The sequence below is a fragment of the Ictidomys tridecemlineatus genome, chromosome 11 (genome assembly GCF_052094955.1).
Source record: "Ictidomys tridecemlineatus isolate mIctTri1 chromosome 11, mIctTri1.hap1, whole genome shotgun sequence".
Classification (NCBI taxonomy): Eukaryota; Metazoa; Chordata; class Mammalia; order Rodentia; family Sciuridae; genus Ictidomys; species Ictidomys tridecemlineatus.
The window spans coordinates 10,329,378-10,350,172 of record NC_135487.1 but is presented as its reverse complement, the minus strand read 5'-3'; the positions used below and the strand labels follow the sequence as shown (position 1 = coordinate 10,350,172).

At 56.1% G+C, this 20,795-nt stretch overlaps 1 protein-coding gene across 10 annotated transcripts; it reads right to left on the bottom strand.

Annotated features, from left to right (window-relative positions):
* Positions 1-418: 418 nt before the first annotated feature.
* Fblim1 (filamin binding LIM protein 1) lies at positions 419-20,306 on the bottom strand. Of its 10 annotated transcripts, none has more exons than XM_078025360.1 (9): positions 20,221-20,306; positions 15,279-15,336; positions 14,702-14,996; positions 8,367-8,569; positions 7,730-7,847; positions 6,600-6,769; positions 5,163-5,341; positions 4,369-4,486; positions 419-1,709 (listed from the first exon to the last, which is right to left on the bottom strand). In XM_078025360.1, exons 3-9 carry the CDS (start codon positions 14,949-14,951, stop codon positions 1,596-1,598), a joined length of 1,152 nt encoding a protein of 383 aa, XP_077881486.1. In that variant the 5' UTR covers positions 14,952-14,996; positions 15,279-15,336; positions 20,221-20,306; the 3' UTR covers positions 419-1,595. The 10 variants fall into 10 exon arrangements, with proteins under 10 accessions (XP_077881486.1, XP_077881491.1, XP_077881493.1 ...); XM_078025365.1 differs by having other exon boundaries at positions 14,702-14,971; positions 20,221-20,289; XM_078025367.1 differs by lacking the exon at positions 20,221-20,306 and adding an exon at positions 19,878-20,008 and having other exon boundaries at positions 14,702-14,971.
* Between the last annotated feature and the right edge of the window lie 489 nt (positions 20,307-20,795).

The following is a 20,795-nucleotide window of genomic DNA, read 5'->3' as shown; positions in this document are numbered from 1 at the left end:
ACAGAGGAGTGTCGAGGCCCACACCCTGGAGCAGCAGAGGGAGGTGGAGGGCACCAGCCCCTCGATCTGGTGCTCTTTCCCACATGCACCCTGCTCTCTGGAGCCGGGCTCACCAGGCCACCCAGTGGTCACTGAGCTCGCAGGGAGTTGGGCCTGGGCACGTGCAAATGCAAACTGAGAATGCAAACTGCTCCTCCTACAGGGTTGGTGGCTCTGAAGGGCCCCCTGTAACCTGTCCACGACGGCACTGAGGTGCCAGGCACGGGGAGGGATGGGGCTTCCTGGTCTACCGAGCTGAGCCCAGTTCTGGGGGAGGAAGTGCGGGCACTTCCTGGGCACTCATGCCACACACATTTTTCCAGGGCCACTACCAAACCCAGCACCCACCCCCGGGGTCGTGAACGGATCACAGGCGCGCTTCTGACAGCTGCACGTTTATTTGCAAGGTGCAGGAGGGGAAGACACACTGGCGCTGTGTGGACGCCAGTGCAAGGACTCACTGCTTAGCACGAGGCCCGACTGGAAGTGAAAGAAAGAAAACAGGACATGGAGCTGGCGGAGGTAACAGGACACCAGGTCCTCGGTTACGTGAAAACTGAGGTGACCGTGAAGGCTGAGGCTGGGTCTCGCTGCTCAATGCAGGAGACTGAAGGCCGGTCACAGGTGAGCGTGCGGTGGGTCGAGGACCCCAAGGAGAAAAGCTGGTGTTAATCATCTGTTCTACGGGAGCCTGGTGATGTTAGGAAGCAACAAGTGATTTTCCTTAAAAGGGAAGAACCTTCTAGATGTGGCCTTGTGGAGGCAGTGGTTACAGGGCAGCCTGGGCTGCAGGGTTGGAGTGAGACGTGGGGGGCAACCGGGGGGCTGGAGGGACACCTGCCCCGAAACCATCCTGAGGGGTATTTGTGTGTGTGATGTGCACAGCCCCAGATAAGGCTGCAGGAAGGACGCTCAGCCCCGTCCCTGTCCCCCAGCACACAAAAGGCACTTAAACCACGGCCTGATGACTGGCTGCAGCACAGGAGGAGGCAGAAGGCAGGTGAGGGGCTGCTGACCTCTCCCCTCTTGCCCCGACCTAGCCTCATTCTGGGGTGGGAAGGCCAAGGCTGTGTCACCAGCAGGTGACATTCTTGTACATTTATGGACCAAGGGGGGATTTGTCCTAAGACTTCGTCCCACCCCAAAGCAAGTTATTCAAAGAAAAAAAAAAAAAAGATGTATCTCCTCAAATCTGAAGAATATCGTTTCCTATCACCTGAACCTTGAAATTCTTAAAAAGCACTTTTAAGTGACATTGGAGTTGTTCTTCACCCCGCCTGGCCCCGTGCTCCAGGCTGGCCTCAGCACCCTCTGCTACATAGTTAAGTGTCGGTGACACAGGTGCCAGCTGGGTCAGCACTCAACAGGGGCCAGAGGGGACTCTGGGTGTAAGGAGCCTTCGGGGGGCAGGAGGAGGAGTTGAGAGCCTCGGGGACACTGTGCACCAGCACCCAGGTGGCTCAGCTCCCGGCATCCCCCACAGGCTGGGCTGAGCTGCCTGTGGGTCCCAGCGAGGCTCGGAAGGGAGGTTGGGAGACGAGGCCAGGAAGGGCCCCTCAGCAGCAGCCCGCGGCACTGCGCTTCACGTGGCACGGCTTGCAGAAGAGGTGGTCATTCAGCGGGTAGCAGCCTTGGTCCGTGGGCTCCACAGACAGGAGGATGCTGCAGTCCTGGGGAGACAAAGGCAGACGTGGGTGTCCCTGGGGCTGGGAGCTGGCCGCGTGGAGCCTGTCCAGGGGAGGGACTTGCTTGGGATGTGAAGAATAAACCCACTGCGGGTGGGCCTCCCCCAGGCTCCCCATATGCCCAGGCCCGGTGCCTAGCAAAGACCAGACACCATATGCGGGGGCTTCGAGCCACAGGGGCTGTGAGTGACAACAGCAGAGTCACTGCAGGGAGAGCCAAGGACCCTCAGAGAGGGACAACCTGGTGACCCCTTTGGAATTTGAGTTGTGCCAGGCAGGGGCCCTGCTGGTGGCCAGATCGCAGCCCCTACCAGCCGGGCACAGGCCTGTGTGATGTCTGCTGAACGAGCCCCCGAGTCTAGTCCAGCTCCTTGTTTTGCAGGTGGGGAAACTGAGGTTGGGGGTGGGGTCCGGCCCAGGTCGCATTAGCTGGTTCTAGAGCTGGGACCACACTGGGAATTGAACTCAGGGTCTCACACAAGCTAGGCAAAGACTGGACCTCTGAGCTAGAACCCCAGCCCAAACATTACTATCCCCAATTTCTCAAATCACAGAAGAATTTCAGAATGAAAAGGAGAGGAGGAATTCGGGGCCCAGCCTTGACCAAGTCCACCCTTTGGCCCCCAGTCCACACCTTTGGTGGGCCTCACCTGGGCACCTGCCAGAGTAACCCCGGGAACCATCCCCGTCCAGAGGCCTGGTCTAGGGCACAGCCAACTCCCTTTGGAAGCTGCGCGGATCCAGTCAAGGGGACTGGTCCCCAGATAGACAACTCTGGGCTGGCAGGTGGCCACCCTGACCCAGCGGGAACCAGATGCACACCTGCCTCGCTCTGTGGCCAGCTGGGCAGGGCGCCCTCGCGGGGATCCACCCGGAGGCTCTAGTGGAAACCGGCTGCTAAACCCCAGAATCTGTGTCATTCACAAAGGCGGCTGTTGGGTGTGGTGAGAGCATCAAGTGACAAACCTAAATGGGGACAATGAATATCATCTCCCCAGAGTGTCCTGAGGGTTAAATAAGACGGTGTGTACCGTGTGTACAAAGGCATTTAATTATAAAACCCTACCCATGTGTGACAGTACTGTCACCCTTCCAACAACCCTCATAAATACAGAGCCCAAGGCCAGCAGGGCTGTGGACAGTCCCGGAAACTCAGGTCCCTTCCTAGAGAAATGGCACCTCACTCCATTCCCGGCTGCTTGGGTCTGGAGCTTCACCTTCTGAAACGTAACTGCTACAGACCAAATGCTGACTTACTTCAGTCGCCACGGTCAAGGTCACCAAGGACAAGCAGGGGGTTACTGCTAACCTAAATCACACAGGAACCAATAAGGGCCGTGGTGGCGATAACCGCACCTGCTTTTCCTCATTGGCCCTCACAGGTACACTATCAGTTGGACCTTGAACTACAACCAACAAAGACAACCTCAGTACAAGGCAGTTTTTCTCCAGGTCCTCGGACGCCCTCAGTGAAAACAGGCTCTTGGGTCCATGTATCTTTTCTGTTTTTCTCCTGGGCTGGGAATGGAACCCAGGACTCACCCGTGCTACCTGGGCAGGTTTCCTACCGCTGACTGAGCTGCATCCCCAGCTGTTTTTTTTTTTTTTTTTTTGAGACAGGGTCTTGCTAAAAGTTTCTGAGACCAGCCTCAAACTTGCAATCCTCCTGCCTCAGCCTCCTGAGTTGCTGATAACAGGATGGTGACACAGGATTTTGTAGCCTCTGCGGGGCACTGACTCCTTGGGCATTTCTTTTTGATCTCTTGTGGCACTGGGGATTGAACTCAGAGCCCCACAAGGTAGGCAAGCTCTGGATTGAGGAGCTGCACCCCGGGACTACACTCACCACTCCCTCTCGGCTCCAGACCCACCTGGGGACCCCCATGGCCGATTCCTCAGGCTTGCTGCTGCTGCGGGTTCCACAGGCCCTTCCCTCTTTCTGTTTCCTGATTCCATCTCTCAATACCTGGCAGCTCCGCTCACCCTGGCAGCCTCCGTTAGGCACCGCCGCTCTGTGAGGCTGCCTCTCCTCCCACCACCCTGCTCAGCCTCCATCACTGCCTTCTCCCCAAACCCACCGATAAGTGCTCTCTTCAGCACCCACACAGGACCCGGGTGGCCTTACTCTGCCCAGCACCTGCTCTCCCTGCCTAGAGTGGTAGCAAGCCAACCGCTTCATAGGATTCTGCCTTCCAGTGCCAGGGGCTGTCAATGCTGCTGTCAATCCTGGCACCCAGGCATGGTGATTGGCTCCGAGGGGCATGCCTCCCAGGCTGGGCCAATTAGGGGCCTTCTTGGGACTGTGTGGATGCCCTGCGTGGGGTTCGTTCTCGGCAAACATCGAAAAGGCAGAACCAAGAGACGGAGAGACAGCCCCGATGCTAATCATCAAAGAGGTCACCACCGTGAGCTGACAGGTTTGCTTTCTTGCGGGAAGCAGTGTGACTTTGTGTCTGTCCTGGACACCAGGAATGCTGATGGACAGCTGTCTAATTCTTCCCATTCTCCTTTGTCTCTGCCACTGCCCAACACAGAGCTCGGCCCCCAGCCTGACCTGCCCCCGTGTCCAGCCAGGGCAGGTGGGCGTGGGCCTCCGAGGGTCCAGGCAGAGAGCGTGCGGTCAGGTCACCGCTGCACCACTCACCTCGCACCGGTAGCAGTTTTCGTGGAAGTTTCTTCCCATGCACTCGATTTTGAAGGCATCCTTCCCATCCTGGGGGATGATGGGATTCTCACAGATGCTGCACACGGGGGCAAATTTCCTAGAGGGGAGGGAACCCACACTCAGGAGGCGTTCATGTGGACAGCCACCAACATTTGCTGGCAGAACCGTGGCTGGCTCAAGTTCACCTCCCAGAGCTGTTCCACACCTTGGGTGTTGACGGCACCTAAAGCCCCACCTACAGCGACCCCCGCTTCCCAGGGGGTAATTAGCTTGGAAGGTCCCTCTCGTTTGACTTGCATTACAGGTCACTATTTTTTTTCTTTCCTTCCTTTTTGGACAAGCACATCTGCCTCTCCCCTTGGACAGGGAGCAACTCCAGGCAGGGAACGAGTCTCCCGGATATCCACCTTCCCACGGCTTGGTGTGGCTCCCAGGGACAGCGCTGGGGACTAGGGCCCCGGAGCAGGGCTCTGAATTGAAGCTTCGGTGCTTACCAGGAGGGGCCTGGGTACCCAGTGGCTGCGTGCCTCAGTTTCTGCATTTGGTAAAAGGGACCCCTCGATTATACCCACCTGGGAGGACTACTATGAGGATTAATTGGGCCAACTCAAGGGAAGTGCCGGGCAGTTAGGGGCACGGCCAGGTGTGTGGCCCATGGAAGCACTAGGCTCCTCTGGCCTAGAGACTGGTCCCCAGGGCTCAGCAGGCTCCTCTGCTCTGCCGAGTCCCGCCCTGCCCCCCCACAGCACCCAATGCCCGGTCCCCTCCCGTACCTGTAGAAGTCATCCAGGCAGTACACCTGGTTCTGGCTGTCCAGAGCAAAGCTCTCGTCCCCGATGCACCGGGCGCAGCTCACACAGGTGAAGCAGGTGGGGTGGAAGGCCTGGCCCAGGGCCCTGATGATGTGGTCCCGGACCACCTCTCCACACTGGCCACACTTCTCCAGGGTGTCCTGGGACAGAGGGCCCCTGCCTCAGAGCCGTCCATGGGTCCACCCATCCCTGGACCTCAGAGTCTTCTGACCAGCCACCCACAGGGGACCAAAAGGCCAGCAGTGCAGGAGCGGCCCGTGATCAGCCCCGAAGCTACAACCCAGACTCCTCCACGATGCCCTGAGCATCGCTCCTCGGCTTATAGCCAGGCACACTGCTGCGGAGCTAGGACTGAAGTCTTGTTACTGCGCCATGTTCAAGGCCAGGGACTGCCAGAGCTCGGGGGAGATGCTTCTCCTGAACCTCAGAACCAGGCAGAGGAATCCCCAGGGAGTTGGCATGCTTTATCCTCCACACGATGGATCTGGAGATTCTTTCCCTTTTCTACTTAACTACCTTTTAGCATTATAGGCATTCCTTTTTAAAAACTCTGTGTTAAGAATACTTAACTTGAGATCTGTCCTCTTAAATTGTTAAGTGCACAATATCACTGTGACTGGAGATATTTATAAATAATAATAATAATAACAATTATTATTATTATTATTATTATTTTGAACTCAGGGGCACTCAACCACTGAGCCACATCCCCAGCCCTATTTTGTATTTTATTTAGAGACAGAGTCTCACCGAGTTGCTGAGGCTGGCTTTGAACTTGTAATCCTCCTGCCTCAGCATCCTGAGCTGCTGGGATTACAGGTGTGTGCCCCCATGATCAGTATGAATTATTTATGTTGCAAGATGGAATACTGGCTCCTTCTTCTTTATATATATATATTTAAATGTTGTGTTAGACCTTTTATAATTATTATTATTTATTTATACCTGGTGCTGAGAATTGAACCCAGTGCCTCACACATGCCAGGCAAGTGGGCTACTGCTGAGCCACAGTCCCAGCACCCTTTCCTCTTCTTTTATTTCCTGGCTATGAGGTGAGTGGTTTAGTCCACCACATGCTCCCACCATGATGTGCTGTCTCACCACATACCCAAAATAGCAGGGGCAACTGATCATGAGCTGGAAAACTGTGAGCTAAAATAAACCTTTTCTCTTTATAAGTTGATCATCTCAGGTGCTTTGTTATAGTGATAGAAAGCTGACCATCACATTATAGCAGCTCCAGGAAACTAATTCATCATGGCTGAGCTCCATCTTTTTGAGTCTCAGCTTCCTCATCCGTGAAATGGGCCTACCCAGGAGTATTGTAGGGAATGAATATAACATCTCCCAAGCACCCAGCTTGGTGCCTGACAGCTGGAGGCTTGCCTCAGGGGTTACCTGGTAGCAGGATTCACAGAGGGGCCGCCCATCCTTCTGGTAGAAGCTCTGCCCGGCCAGCTGGCGGCGGCAGGTGCGGCAGGTGAAGCACTGTGCGTGGTACTGTTTCTTCATGGCCTCCACGGCCAGCTCTCGGGGGGACACAGTCTTGTGGCAGAAGGCACAGATGTCTGGGACAGAGGAGACACAGGCGATCACAAAGAATGTGGGTGGCCTTTGCAAAGCTAAGATCAAGAACAATAGGGCTGTGGGGTGGCTCAGCAGCAGAGCGCTTGCCTAGCCTGTGGGAGGCCCTGGGTTCCATCCCCAGCACTGCAAAAAAAACCTAAAAGACAAATGATGAACCGAGAAAAATAGGTGCATCTCCTGCCTCAGACAGGACCCATCTCCCCGCAGGCCCAGGAGCGCGAGCTCTGCACCCAGCACTCCCATCCCCAGTGCCTGGGGCAGGGGTCTGGGTGTCAGGCACTTCCTGCGGTGCTCAAGGAGTAAAGGCAGCCACCATGGGGGGAGGGCAGGTCAGGATGACTAAGTGGGCAATTCAGCAAAAATACCCCAATTGCAATCCTACCTGCCCTTGGCCACAGCACTTCCTCGTCTAGGAATGTAGCTCAGAAACACGTGTGCATGGGCAAGTGACCTATCTGTGTGCAAGGTGACTCATATCAGCAAGAAACCACCTAAGAATCCAGCAACAGGGGTGGTGGCACAGAGCTGCGACCCCAGGCACTCAGGAGGCTGAGGCAGGAGGATGACAAGTTTAAGGCCAGCCTCAACAATTTAGGGAGACCCTGTCTCAAAATTCAAAAAAGAAAAAAAAAATTTAAAAGGGCTGGGGAGGTAGCTCAGTGGTAAAGCACCCCTGGGTTCAATCCCTAGAACCAAAAAGAAAAGAAAAGAAAAGAAAGAGTAAGAAAAAAAAAAAAGTCAGCACTTTTGCTGTCATAGCAAAGGGCGTGGATGAATAGTTGGAAGAATTTCAATTATGAAGAAAACAGGTGACGGCATTAGAGACTAGATGGATGCTCAACCATGAAGCCCATGGCTCCCAGGTGAGCCCGGGCAGGCAGGTGGCTCTTGCCTAGCAGCCCATCTGGCCCCAGGCCCCGGGGAGCAGCCTGTGGCCATACCTGTGGAGGTCTCTCTCTCCGGGAAACTCACAGGCTCCTCTGGGGGAGGTGGCAGCTCCTCGTCTGGGGGCCTGAGGTGACCAGGCCGAGGCTGGGCTGAAGGGCCCTCTGCCAGAGCCTGTGGGGACACAGATGGGAGGAGATGGTCCATCAGGGACTCCCTGGGCCCTCCCAGCTCTGCTCCTACCTGGGTGGTCCCAGCCCCCCTTGACCCCACTGTTCAAAGGAGGAAACTGAGGGCCTGGGAGGAACCAGCAGGGGGCCGAGGCCACTGGAGCCGGGTCTCCCCACTCCTTGCCCTGGGCCCCCTCCACCAGGCAAAGCAACTTCCATTTCTATGGAATCTCCCAGAAACAGGTTCCCCCAGGACGCTGGGCTGAAGGGGCCTCAGCCCTGGCCCTGGGGCACCTCCCATGTCCAATGGTCCCTTCCAAGGGCAGAGGATTAAAGCAGTTTTCTATGCTACAAGGGATTTAGGTCACCAGTCCTGACCACCCCCTTGGGGACTTCAAAGAGTCTTGAAGAGGCACTGGCCTCAAGCAGAAGGGGCCACACCACCTCCGGTCTCATAATTCTGGAAAGGCCTGGAAGACCCAGGCACCCCCACCCCCCACCCAGGGGACCCCAGCTTCAGTACCTGGGGTGGGGGTGGGGGTGGGGGTGGGGGTGGGGGTGGGGGCAGGTGCAGCTGCTCCAAGTCTGAAATGAGGGGTGTCCCCATCCGGGGCGCCTCATCAGGAGGCGGCAGGCACGCAGGAGGGGGTGGCGGAGGCGGCGGGAGGAGGTCCAGGTCACCAAGTGCGTCCTCACTGTCTGGAGTGGGAGGAGGGGGACAGCATCCTGAAACAGCAAGGGGACAGGGGGTTGGCCAGAGTGCCACCGGGGGACAGAGGAGGCGTCTGCTGATCCAGAAGGCAGAAGAGCAGGTGGCCAGAGGCCCAGGTCCAGGGGCACCGGGACCTGGGTTCCATCTGGCTTGGCCCCTGACCTGCTGTGGGTCCTTAGGCAAATGACATGATCTCTCTGAGTCTTAAATTGCTCAGTTGGAGCATTTTAAGGGGCTGGTGTTGAGGACATGACAGTGGCAGGGCCAGCAGACAGGGGCTGGGAGAGCCTCTGGAGACCTCCGGCTGCATATGTCAGAGCGCTCTGTGCAAACTGGCATCACCGTCGCCTGGGAGCTGGTCAGAGGTGCAACTCCTCCGTCTGCGTCAGGCCTGCAGAGTCAGACACTCTGAGGGTAGGGCCACCACAAGGCGCTAAAGAAACCCTCCAGGTGTCTCAGATGTGGCTCACGAGGGGACCCCACCCCGACCACAGAAGATTCCAGTAACAATTGTAGGGTGTTGAAAGCATTCAGGTGGAGAGTTGATGGGGAAATGTTTTTTGTTGTTTTCATACTGGGGACTGAACCCAGTGGTGCTTACCACTGAACTTCATCCCCAGCCCTTTTTGTTAAATTTTTTTATTTTTTATTTTTTTTATTTTTTTTTTTAAAGAAAGAGTGAGAGAGAGTGAGAAAGAGGGAGAGAGAGAACTTTAATATTTATTTTTCAGTATTTGGCGGACACAGCATCTTTGTCTGTATGTGGTGCTGAGGATGGAACCCGGGCCGCACGCATGCCAGGAGAGCGCGCTACCGCTTGAGCCACATCCCCAGCCCTGTTAAATTTTTTTATGTTGAGACAGGTTCTTGCTAAATTGCTGAGTCTGGCCTCGAAATTTCGATCCTCCTGCCTCAGCCTCCTGAGTCACTGAGATTGCAGGTGTGCACTGGACCCAGCTGATGGGGAACTTTCTGAGGAACCCCGCGGTCATCATCTGAACCCAGCGGCTACCTTGGCAGACACAGGGGTCTCGAGACTCCTGTGACACTATAGGAAGCTGTGGGGTACCTCCATGAAATGTCCCCACCCAAAATCACCCCCCAAAACAACCCCTGAGCTGTTACTATAAAATAGAAGCTGACTTGCACTTATAATAAATTTGGGACACAGAGAAGGAAGCTGAATGAGACCACAAGGCACAAAGGGACAAACTCAGCAGGTGGGTTGGGACACTGTACAGACCCAGTTCCTATTTCTGCAACAAGTCAACAGCCTGAGGAGGAAGGGGGACTTCCCCGGAATGGAGACTGCGGAATGGAGACTGCAGAGAAAACCGGCCACACATGAGAAATCTGTCCCATTGTCCAACGGAGCAGCTTACGTGTGGCTAAGGAGCCCTTGACCTCACAGAGCGGTGCTCCAGGCCTCAGTATCAACAAAAGAATGTGACAAACAGAAACAAACAAAGAAAGAAGAATGCGACCTGGTGGTGCACGCCTGTGAGCCCAGAGGCTCGGGAAGCTGAGGCAGGAGGATGGCAGGTTGGAGACCAGCCTCAGCAACTCAGTGACACTCTGTCTCAAACTTTTAACAACAACAAAAAGAACATGAAATATCTCATCAATGATTTATTTTATTATTATTATTATTATTTTATGTTTATTTTTTAGTTCTTGGCGGACACAACATCTTTGTTGGTATGTGGTGCTGTGGTTTACCCCGGGCCGCACGCATGCCAGGCGAGCGTGCCACCGCTTGAGCCACATCCCCAGCCCAATGATTTTTTTTTTATAATGATTTCATGCTGAAATAATATTTTAATGTTGGATTCCATAACCCATGATTAAAACTAACACTGCTTATTTCTTGTAGCTTTTTTCAATGTGGATATATTAGAACATTTCAAATTACATACATGGGGCTGGCTGGCAATTGGGACTTGACTTCTGTTTTTTTAAAAAAATATTTATTTGGGCTGGGGCTGTAGCTCAGTGGTAGAGCACTTGCCTTCCACATGTGAGGCTCTGGGTCCGATCCTCTGCACCACGTAAAAATGAATAAAGATATTGTGTCTGTCTACAACTAAAACATTTTAAAAAATATTTATTTATTTTAAATACTAGGTTTTTAAAAATACTTTTTTAGTTGTTGGTAGGCCTTTATTCATTTATTTACTTTTGTAAAAGACCCAGGGCCTGACACATTCTAGGCAAGTGCTTTACCGCTGAGCCACAACATACCAGCCCAATTTTTATTTTTTAGTGGTAGATGGACACAATACCTTTATTTTATTCATTTTTACGTGGTGCTGAGGATCGAACCCAGGGCCTTGAACTAGGTGAGCGCTCTACCGCTGAGCCCCAGCCCCAGTCCCTGACCTGTTTTAGTTGGACAGCACTGGCACAGATCTTATGTGGATCCTGAATGAAAGAATTAGTCACCTCATTTAATTCTCATTTTCTAGACAAGCAGAAGCTACATAGTCCACTGAATTATACAGCTCCAAAGAGAGATGAGAGTTGGGCGTGTGGTTCATGCCTGTAATCGCAGCGGCTCAGGAGGCTGAGGCAGGAGGATCATGAGTTCAAAGCCAGCCTCTGCAATTTAGTGAGGCCCTAAGCAATTTAGGGAGACCCTGTCTCTAAATAAAAATAAAAAGGGCTGGGGATGTGGTTCAGTGGTTAAGCGCTCCTGAGTTCAATCCCTGATAACCCCCCCCAGAGAAAAAAAAAAAAGACTACACATTGCGTAATCCATCTGTCCTGCTACAGCAAAAAAGGCATTTTCATGACAATCAGAGGAATTTAGTTATAAACAGAGATTAGACCATCCTGAGGCATTCCCTTAAATTGATTAGGTGGTGTCTGCCCGGTGGCCATGTAGGAGCACGGCTACATTTAGAGACGCACTCTGCCAAATGCATGAAATGCCACAATTATGGGGGTGTCTTTTAAAATATTCCGCAGGGGCGTGCTCAGCAGGCGATAGGCCCTGGGTTTGATCCCCAGAGGAAGGTAAACCAAGAAAATAAAAAACTCCACAAAAAGGAAAAAGAAGACGAGAACAGGAATAAACAAGTGTGGCCAGATCTTGGTGACCACTGAACTGATGTGGGCACTCGGGCTGCAGGTGCTGTCGGCCCCACTATCATGAACGTCTGAACACACACACACACACACACACACACACACACACACGTGCGCGGGCACACACGTGCACACACACTCTAGCACAAAGTCACTTCTGTTATTAGCATAGCTGCTCCTGAGACCCAGGCTGACGGAGGCAGGAGACAGGGCGGGCCCCGGGGAGTGGAGCCGGTCCTGAGTCTGGTCAGTGGACACAGACCTCCGCGTGCTCCCGAGGTGGAGGGCTCCCCAGCCCCTCCTTTCTCCTGTAGAGACGACCATGCTCACTACCGTGTAATGCCACCAACAGAGGCCCGAAGGCGGCTGGGGGTCAGGAGGGAAGCTGTAGAGGGGCTGTGTCTTGCCCAGGAGAACCTTCTGCCCACGGCCAGGTTCAGGGCGAGCACTGTTATGGAGGCCCAGTGAGAAAGGGACATGGGGGACACTCTGCCCACCTCCTGTCACTGGGCACAAGTTAGACCAGGGTCTTCTGAGCTCAGCCTACACGAGATGCCTATGGAAAGCCAATGGAAAATCCAGAAGCCCAGGAGCCTGAAGACCCAGGCCTCGCTCAGTTCCTAGCCAATTCCCTGGACAATTCCCGGTCTTTGGATAAAGAGATTAACATGGCTTCCCGCACTGTGCGGAGGGGGGAAGGGCGTGCTGCACACCTGGGCGTGCATTGGGAGCACCTGGGGGCTTGTCCAAACACAGACGCTTCCCCACCCTGTTCCTGACTCAGCAGGGTTGGGGCAGCTGCAGGAATTTGCATTTCTGGTAAGTTCCCTGGTGGAGACAGGGCTGGTGCCAGGGCCACACGTGGAGAACCACTGTTCTAGCCCAGAGTCACACCTCCTTGACCTCTTGGGACGGAACAACAGTCCCACACCCATTCATCCAAACGTGGGACACCCAGGGTCAAGGAGTTCTCGGGGGTGGGACAGGAGAAACACTTGTAATACTCTAAGGCACAGGGGACTACGGTTGACAAGGAGCCTACATCCCCAAATAGCTAGCAGAGAGGGTTCTGAACATTTCCAGCACAAAGAGACGGTATATGAGTGAGGGTATGGATGAGACATTGTCCTGACCACACTGTAGGTTAGTTCACGTGTGACACTGAATCCCATGAATATGTACAATTATTGTTCCATTTTTTTTTTTTTTAATGTTGTGCCGGGCCTTGCAGTGCACACCTATAATCCCAGAGACTCTGGAGGCTGAGGAAGGAGGACTGTGAGTTCAAAGCCAGCCTCGGTAACTTAGCAAGGCCCTGAGCAACTCAGGAAGACCCTGCCTCAAAATAAAACATAGAAAGGGCTGGGGATGTGGCTCAGGTACCGGGTTGAGCTCAGGGGTTTGAGACCAACCTGGGCAACACAATAAGACCCCCGTGTCAAAGTTCACCAAGTGTGGTCCCCAGACCAGAGCACCAGCTTGACCCAGGAAGGTACAAGAAATGCAAATCCGTCCCCAGGCAGCCCAGCTGGGTCAGAAGCACCCTGGGCGGGCCCAGCTGTGTTGGAACAAGCCCCGGGTGACAGGGATGATGGAGTGTGGGAATCGGGCTCTGGATGAGCTCATGAGTCAGGACTCAGAGCTCCCGAGGCAGCAAAGAGCGGTGGTGGCCTCTCCCAGGCTCTGCCTCGGGTTTCCAGGACTCCAGCTGAGGGAGGGGGACAGGAACGCGGGGCCCCAGGTGGCTAGGAAGGTGAGCCTGTCCAGGGGCCAAGGAGGAGGGAGAGCAGGTTTTAAGAGAAGGCAAGAGGGGAAGGCACCTCAGGTGTGAGAACCAGGCAGTGTGTCTGGGGAACGTGCATCTAGGAGATGGTGCGCGTGCGGGTGAGAGGGCAGCAGGAAGCAGCAGATGGCAGTCAAGGAGATGGCCTTGTCCCCAGCACCCCGAGGTGTGGGCACCCCAGACTCAGGACTGAGTTGCGCATCTGGAATTTTCCTTCAAGATTCCCCATGCTCTGCTTGAGGGTCCCAAGTTGGTAAATGGCCACCAGCCACACTGACCGGTGACCATCAGGCCACCCCCTCCCAACAGTCTGCTTTTCTCGCACACTCCCGGGGTCTCCTGCCCGTAACTCCAACAACCCTCCGACTGTGGCCAGGGCCGTCCGGCACCTCAACTGTATTCCTGAGCGCCTCACCCACTCAGAGGGGCTGCGGGATTTTTCCCCACTGGATCGCGGATCCTGACCGTGAAGTCGGGTCAGTGTGGTCCTAGTCTCTAGAGGGAACAGGCTGTGCCCGTGGGATGTGTGGTCAAGAGGCACACAGGGAGCGTGTCACACGAACATCCCTGCACACTGTCCCTGAGCCCGTGTGTGGCACTTATGACCACTGGAACTGGAACTTGCTATCGGTCTTGCCCCCTGGTTTCCATGGTGATGGGTGAAGGGCTGTCCCAGTGTTGTTCTCGGGCAGCAGGACACCTGACCAGGCACCTGGGGGCTTCAGGGCCTGGGCTGCCATCTTAGGCTGGCCTCCTCTGCAGTGCCCTGTAGTGACACCTTCCTCACTTCTATCAACCCAACAGCTGACAATTTCCAGGAGAGTGACAGGGACAGAGGACTACAGGCTTCCTGTCACTTTTCTCTCTTTTTTTTTTGGTACCAGGCATTGAACCCAGGGGTGCTTAACCATTCAGCCCCACCCCCAGCCCTATTTTGTATCTTATTTGGAGACAGGGCCTCACTGAGTTGCTTAGCGCCTTGCTGTTGCTGAGGCTAGCTTTGGACTCCCGATCCTCCTGCCTCGGCCTCCTGAGCTGCTGGGATGACAGGCGTGCGCCAAAGTGTCCTTTTTTACAGACTAGAACCGGAGGCACAGAGGGGTGAAGCAGCTTGTCAACATCACACGGTTGAGAAATGGCGCCAGGATTCGTCCCAGACAGACGGGTTCCAGACTCTGCCTGCACGTGGTGGTCACTCAGTGAGTGACTCAGAGCCTCTCCTTCCTCCCCACCTGGTGCTGCCTCCGCCCTGGTCCCCCTGAAGTCACCCTCTTACCTCCGTTGGAGAGCTGAGGTGGTACAGTTGGCACAGGGGCTGCAGCCCTGCCGGAGGGCACCCAGGGGCTGGGCTTCCCCACGGAGCCAGCCCCCGCGGGCTTCACGGAGGCGGGGGACTCCCAGCGGCGGCCACGCCGGGCCTCACAGGCCGCCTGCCTCACTCCCTCAGCCACAGCCACGTCGCGGCGCGGGGGCGCCAGGGTGATGAACACGGACGAGGCCACCCTCTTCTCCGGCTGGGAGGCCATTGCTTCAGCTCCCGCTGGCGCTGGGGACAGAGGGCGGCTCAGGCTCTGGCGGGACACACACACGTCAAAGAGAAGTCAGGGGCACGGAGTCTCCCCTCCCAACACAAGGGGCCATCGCCCGCCATGCTGGTGACCCACCCAGTCCAGCCACAGAGGGGGCAGGGCGGGAGTCCACCAGGTGACTTGGCCACAGGGTGGGACACAAAGCCTGGACTGCCCCTCCCCCAAAGCCTGCACACCTGGGGAGCAAAGGGCAGCCCCGGGAGCTCCACAGTGGCTGCGGCACCTGCCCATAGGGCCACACCCCAAGTCACCTCCCTCACCCACCTGGACCCCAGTTCTCCTGGGAGAGCCTAATTCCTCAGAGGCTGTCAGGCCAGCTGCCCTGTGGGGACAGAGAACAGGAACAGAAGTTCAGACAGCAGCGAGGGGATCCCAGAGACAGAGGGGGCAGAAGGACAAATCAAAGACACCTTTAACCAAAACCTGCTCTGTGCTCACGTTGCCCTGAGCACTTGATGCTTATGAATTCAGAAATCCTCAGAGAGGTAGGCACCATTATTACCCCATCTCACAAGTGAAGAAATTCAGAGAAGTCAAGTCGCTCATCCAGGGTCACACAGCAGTAGAGACAGCATTTGAACCTCAAGCCCATCACTTGGCCACTCTGTTCTGCTCCACCCACAAGCCAGTGTCCTTTCCTCCCTGCCTTCTATCGCCCAAATCTCTTCCTGCCCCATCTCCAAAACCATGGCCTCTGTACAGGCCCCAGCAGTGTGGGGGGAAACAGCTGGGTAGCCTCCGGTCCCACCTCCTCACCTGATCCTTCATCTGGTTTGAACCCACCTCTCTAGGTCTTTCTCTCCCACCTGCCTTGGAGGGTTCACCATTGGCTTTTCCTCTCCGGCACCGCCCCCATCCCGGGGTGGATTTCCGCTTTCCCTTAGAGGCCAGCTCCGGCACGTGTCCTCCACGAGGCTCCCTAGAGTCCAGCCTCAGCCGGGGCAGCTGGCTGCTTTCTCAGGACCGTGATGGTGCCCCACAGGACACACTGCCAGCTCCCCATCAATGTGTCTGACCCCCATGAGTCGCCACCTGCCTTCTGCTGCCTGCAGGGTGCCTGAGCACAGCTGGTCTACAGCACAGACCTGGGAGGGGACAGCACCCGGCCTCAGGGGAAGGCGTCCTCTGTCGCCCAGGCCGGTCCTGCAGACAGCAGTCTGGCGCCCAGGCAGAGGTGGGGCCACAGTGGGGAGAGTTGATGGCCCTCACCCAGCAGTGCTGCCAGGGCTAAAAATGTCCCCTTTATCTCTCTAGTTCTGTCTGGGCCACCTTGGATGACCCTGAAGTCCAGCCTTGGTACATGGGGGGAGAGTAAACAGAACGGGAACCCTGAGAAGTGGGCTCCGCAGGCAGGAGGGGCAGAGCCTGAGGGACGCTGATGGTGGACTGGAGACTCAGTGGCCCCTCACAGCCCTCCTCTGTATCAAGTGCACCATGGGCTCTCTCTGTGGCTGACGGAGAATAACAAGGGCAGCATCTGCCCCCAAGTTCCTGGTTTATGTTTGGCTAAAAATAAAGATGCTTTGTCTGATAAGGAAATATCTGTTTGCAGTCAGGTGTGGTGGTGCGCGCCTGTAATCCCAGCAAGTCGGGAGGCTGAGGCAGGAGGACCACAAGTTCAAAGCCAGTTGCTGAGGCTCTAAGCAACTTAGCAAGACCCTGTCTCAAAATAAAAAAATAAAAAGGGCTGGGGATGTGGCTCAGTGGTTAAGTGCCCCTGGGTTCAATACTGGTTACCAAAATAAATATATAAAATAATAATCTGGGGCTGGGGATGCGGCTCAAGCGGTAGCGCGCTCGCCTGGCATGCGTTCGGCCCGGGTTCGATCCTCAGCACCACATACCAACAAAGATGTTGTGTCCACCGAGAACTAAAAAATAAATATTAAAAATTCTCTCTATCTCTCTCTGTCCTCTCTCACTCTAAAAAAAATAAAAATAAAAATAAAATAAAATAAAATAATAATCTGCCCTGAATAAGCAATCCATATAATAGGAAAGAACTTTAAAAGTTATTTAAAAGTGCCTCCCTTTTGCTTCTTGTTTTGGAGGTGATTTTGGAAGTATGTATGCTTATAGAGGCTGCCTTAGTCTTTGGTTTTATGCTTTGTTATGAATTTAAGAATCTCTTTTTACCCAGGACTACAGCACAACCTGCAATCCCAGTGACTCAGGAGGCTGAAGCAGGAGGACCATAAGTTGGAGGTCAGTCTCAGCAACATAGTGAGACCCTGTTTGAAAATAAAAGTAAATTTTTCTTTATCCTGGTGGAGTGACTCTGAACCATGTACAGCCAGAGGAATGAGAAGTTGTGCTCCATTTATATGTCAAAAGGCATTCTACTATAAAATTAATTAATTAAAAAATAAAATAAAAATGAGGTTGGGGTTGTAGCTCAGTAGAGATCGCTTGCTGAGCATGTGTGAGGCACTGGGTTCGATTCTCAGCACCACATATAAATACATAAATTAAAAAGGTGCGTTAACAACTAAAAATAAATAAATAAAAATAAAAACTTCTAGGGGTGTAGCTCAGTGGTAGAATGTCCCTAGATTCAATCTGCAGTACTGAAAAAAAAAATCTAGTTTTCTACTTGGTTTTCAGAGTGCCTCTGAAATTTAAAGAATAAACATGGCACCTACTGAGTGCCAACCACTGTGCTAAGCGTGCTACGTGACTCAGACTCACCTGGTTCTCAAGGCAGTCGGAAGAAAGGTCCATTATGCCCCCAATTCTCAGATGGGCCCCATGAAGCCCCAGTAGTTCAAGTGAATGTCACAGGGGGGCCAGAGCAGGCAGGAATTCTAACACAGCAGGGTCCAGCCTGGAAGTCCAGGGGTGTCCTAGGACCTGAGGTGGCCGCTGGCCCAAATTCACAGGCCTGTTCTCAACCCAGATGGCCCTATCCAGACTGGGTAGCTTGTGGTCAGCACACTCTAGGCTGGTCCCCAGAGACTGCTTGGGACCTTCAGGACACAGCCTCCACCCCCCTCCGCAGCTCTGACCCCTCCTCCATTCCTCCGGGAAATCAGATCTCCTGGCTTTCTGGGAAAACGTCCAGGGCTGAGGCCAGATGTTCACAGCTGTGCACCCCCCAACCCTCCCAAAGGTCCCCTGCAGGGACTTCAGGTCCCACGGGAAGGAGCTGAGCACAGCTGTCAAGTCCCATCTGAGAAAGGGGGCCTGGGCCTGCCCCTGGTGTCCTGCACCCAGGTCACCCTGCTTCCCCGCAAAGGGCGAATCAGAGCGTCAGCTGGGAAGGCAGAGAAAGTGGGAACAAAGGGAAGGAAAGCCATTTCCTGTCAAGAGGAAGGAAGGAGGCTGAGACCAGCCAGCCACCGGGCGGCTGCAGGCTTGGGCCCGGGGGCGGGCAAGAGCTCACTGATGGGGGGCCGCCCCGCCCCCCCCTTCCTACTCCTAATTCCCCTCCAAACCACCTCCGAGCTTTGTTCTTTAATACCTTGATAAAGCAGGCCATGTCGGGTCCAGAGGGAACTTTGCTGAAGTGGGGAGATGCTCCCCACCCCGCTCCACGGCCCTGCAGCTGGCGAAGGATTCCCCCCTCCTCCTCCTCCTCCTCCTCCTCCGCCTCCCCCACCCCCGGGAAGAGCATGGAGCTGCGTTGGCTGCGCCCCACCTCTTTCCCGACGGGTGACCCTGAGCCGTCACCCCACCTCTTTGGGCCTGGTTTTATTTAAAAAGTGAGAATCTGAGCCTGTCCTGAAGGGTGGCTGAGAGGACACGAGGAGAGCGAGCGCCGAGATCTGCGCACTTAAGAGGTGCCCCGAGAAAGACCGCGGGTCACCCGCCCGGGAGGAGGGAGGAGGCGCCCGAGGACAGCTTTCCCATTATTAGGAGCAGGAATCCGGGAGCTGCCCAGCCTCTTCCGGGGATTCTCAGATCTGGGCTGGAGGGGCCCCACGCCAAGATCGCCCCAGGCACACACCTTGGGGACCGTCCCGGCACTCGCCGTCCCAGCCTTCCCAGCCGGAGGCCTCGAGAGGGGCAGCCCTGGGCCGCTCCCCGCGCAGGGACCCCGTCTGGGAAAGGCACCCCGAGCTCCGGGAGCCCCAGAAACCCGGCCCCCTCCCTCAGGCGGGGAGCAGGGCGGCTGGCCGGGTCACCGTGGGGCGCCGCCGGGGACTTTAATTCGATCCATGTGCGGGACGCTGCCCTCTTTGTGCGGGAGCTTCCGCCCTGCGCGCCCGGTCCCTGGCGCCGCGCTCCGGGGCAGGGACACGACCCCCGCCGTCCCTCCCCCCCCTTGGAGGACACAGACGGAGACGGAAGGACAGAAGGACAGGACAGCACCTCCCCGCCCCTCCTCTCCTCTCCTCTCCGCGGCCGGGGTCCCGGGCGCGGGGTGGGCTCCGGCCGGGCTGCCCGCGCTGTCACCCGAGTGCAGCCGGGACGCGACACGGGGACGGGACCCCCCGCCCTGCCCAGCCGCTTACCTGCGCCCGCGCCGGCGGCTCCAGCCCGACGCCCAGCGCCCGGCGCCTCCCGCCGCGCTCCCGCCCTCGCTCCCTCCGCCCCGCTGCCCCGCGCCGCTACCATAAAAGGTGACGCTCGGGGGAGGGGGCCGGTCCCCGCCCCGCGGAAGCGGCCCCTACCTGCCCCCCCACCTGCTCGGCCGCGCCCCGGCCGCCCCCTCCCCCTCCCTTTGTTCCCGCGACCACTCCTCCGCGTCCCCTGCGCCCAGGCCCGGGGGTGGCGTCCTCCCCCGTCCCCCTCCTTTGTGCACCCTGAGTGGTCCTTACTCTCCCCCTCCCCAGGGTCACCCTGGTTGACCACCCCACCTGCCCGATCTGCTGGGGGATGGTGCTCCGCCAGGGACTTAAGAGTCAGACTTAAGTTACTGACCCATTCCCTAAACATCCCTGGGCGGCAGGCCATCTCGCTGAGCCTCAGGGTCTTCACGGGAATGTCCCTCTGGCTATCCCTGCGGCAAGGCCTAGGGATAAAAGGCTCAAAGCCAGTGAGGAGCACACAGTCAGTGCTCAATATATGCTGGGTTTGGGACTTTTTTCAGGAAATGCCTTGGGGAGGAGGGGGCTCTGAGTCTCCAGAGGAGCTGTCTGGTTTGCTGTCTCCAGCTGTCACTGCTGGTCTGGATCCCTTAATCCCCCTGCGGGTGGGTCCCAGGGTCCTGGAGGGGTGGGGTGGATAGGTGGGAGAGGCAGGGCCCAGCTGGCAATCAGCTTACCTGGTTGGCTACCCTGCACCAGGCCACTGACCCTCCCTGCACCTTCCAGTTCCCACCCGCCAGGCAGAACAGATAGAATGAGGTGGGGGGGGGGAGCAGCCTAGGCTCTGGGGCCCGTGGGGCGGGGATGGGCCTCTGGTCCCTGGAGGCCAGAGAACATTGCTGGGAAAAGGAATCCGAGTCTGATTCAGAGACAAACAGATTGTTCTCTTGATTAAAACCCACAGTGGTGGAGGCCAGGGGAGGGCCGGACGCAGTGCCATCTGGGGTGTCCAGGCAGGTCCTGGCTCTCTTCTGCGCCCCACAGCTGGGGCAACCACTGAGGGGCTCACAGGATGGAATTCAGGAGGGGTTTGCCTGGGTGCCTGTTTCCTTCCTCCCCGAGCCCTCGCCCCCGAGAGCCACCCCTGTCACCCTTTCCCATTGGATCCTCACAGCCTCTGCAACAACAAAGGCCGTGACCAACAGTAGCTGCCGTTTACAGAGGTCCCGTGTGCCCAGGGACAGGGCTCTCATTTCAACCCCCCCAGCCCTGGGGGCTGAGGATTCCTGCAGGACTGACGCCCCGGAGGCTC

Coding starts and splice junctions, on each gene's coding strand:
- Fblim1 (XM_078025360.1), bottom strand. CDS start 14,951: ATGGCCTCCCAGCCGGAGAAGAGGGTGGCCTCGTCCGTGTTCATCACC. Junction 8,570..14,701: donor ACCTCAGCTCTCCAACGGAG/GTAAGAGGGTGA, acceptor TTGCTGTTTCAG/GATGCTGTCCCCCTCCTCCC. Junction 7,848..8,366: donor CACCCCCACCCCCACCCCAG/GTACTGAAGCTG, acceptor GTGTCCCCACAG/GCTCTGGCAGAGGGCCCTTC.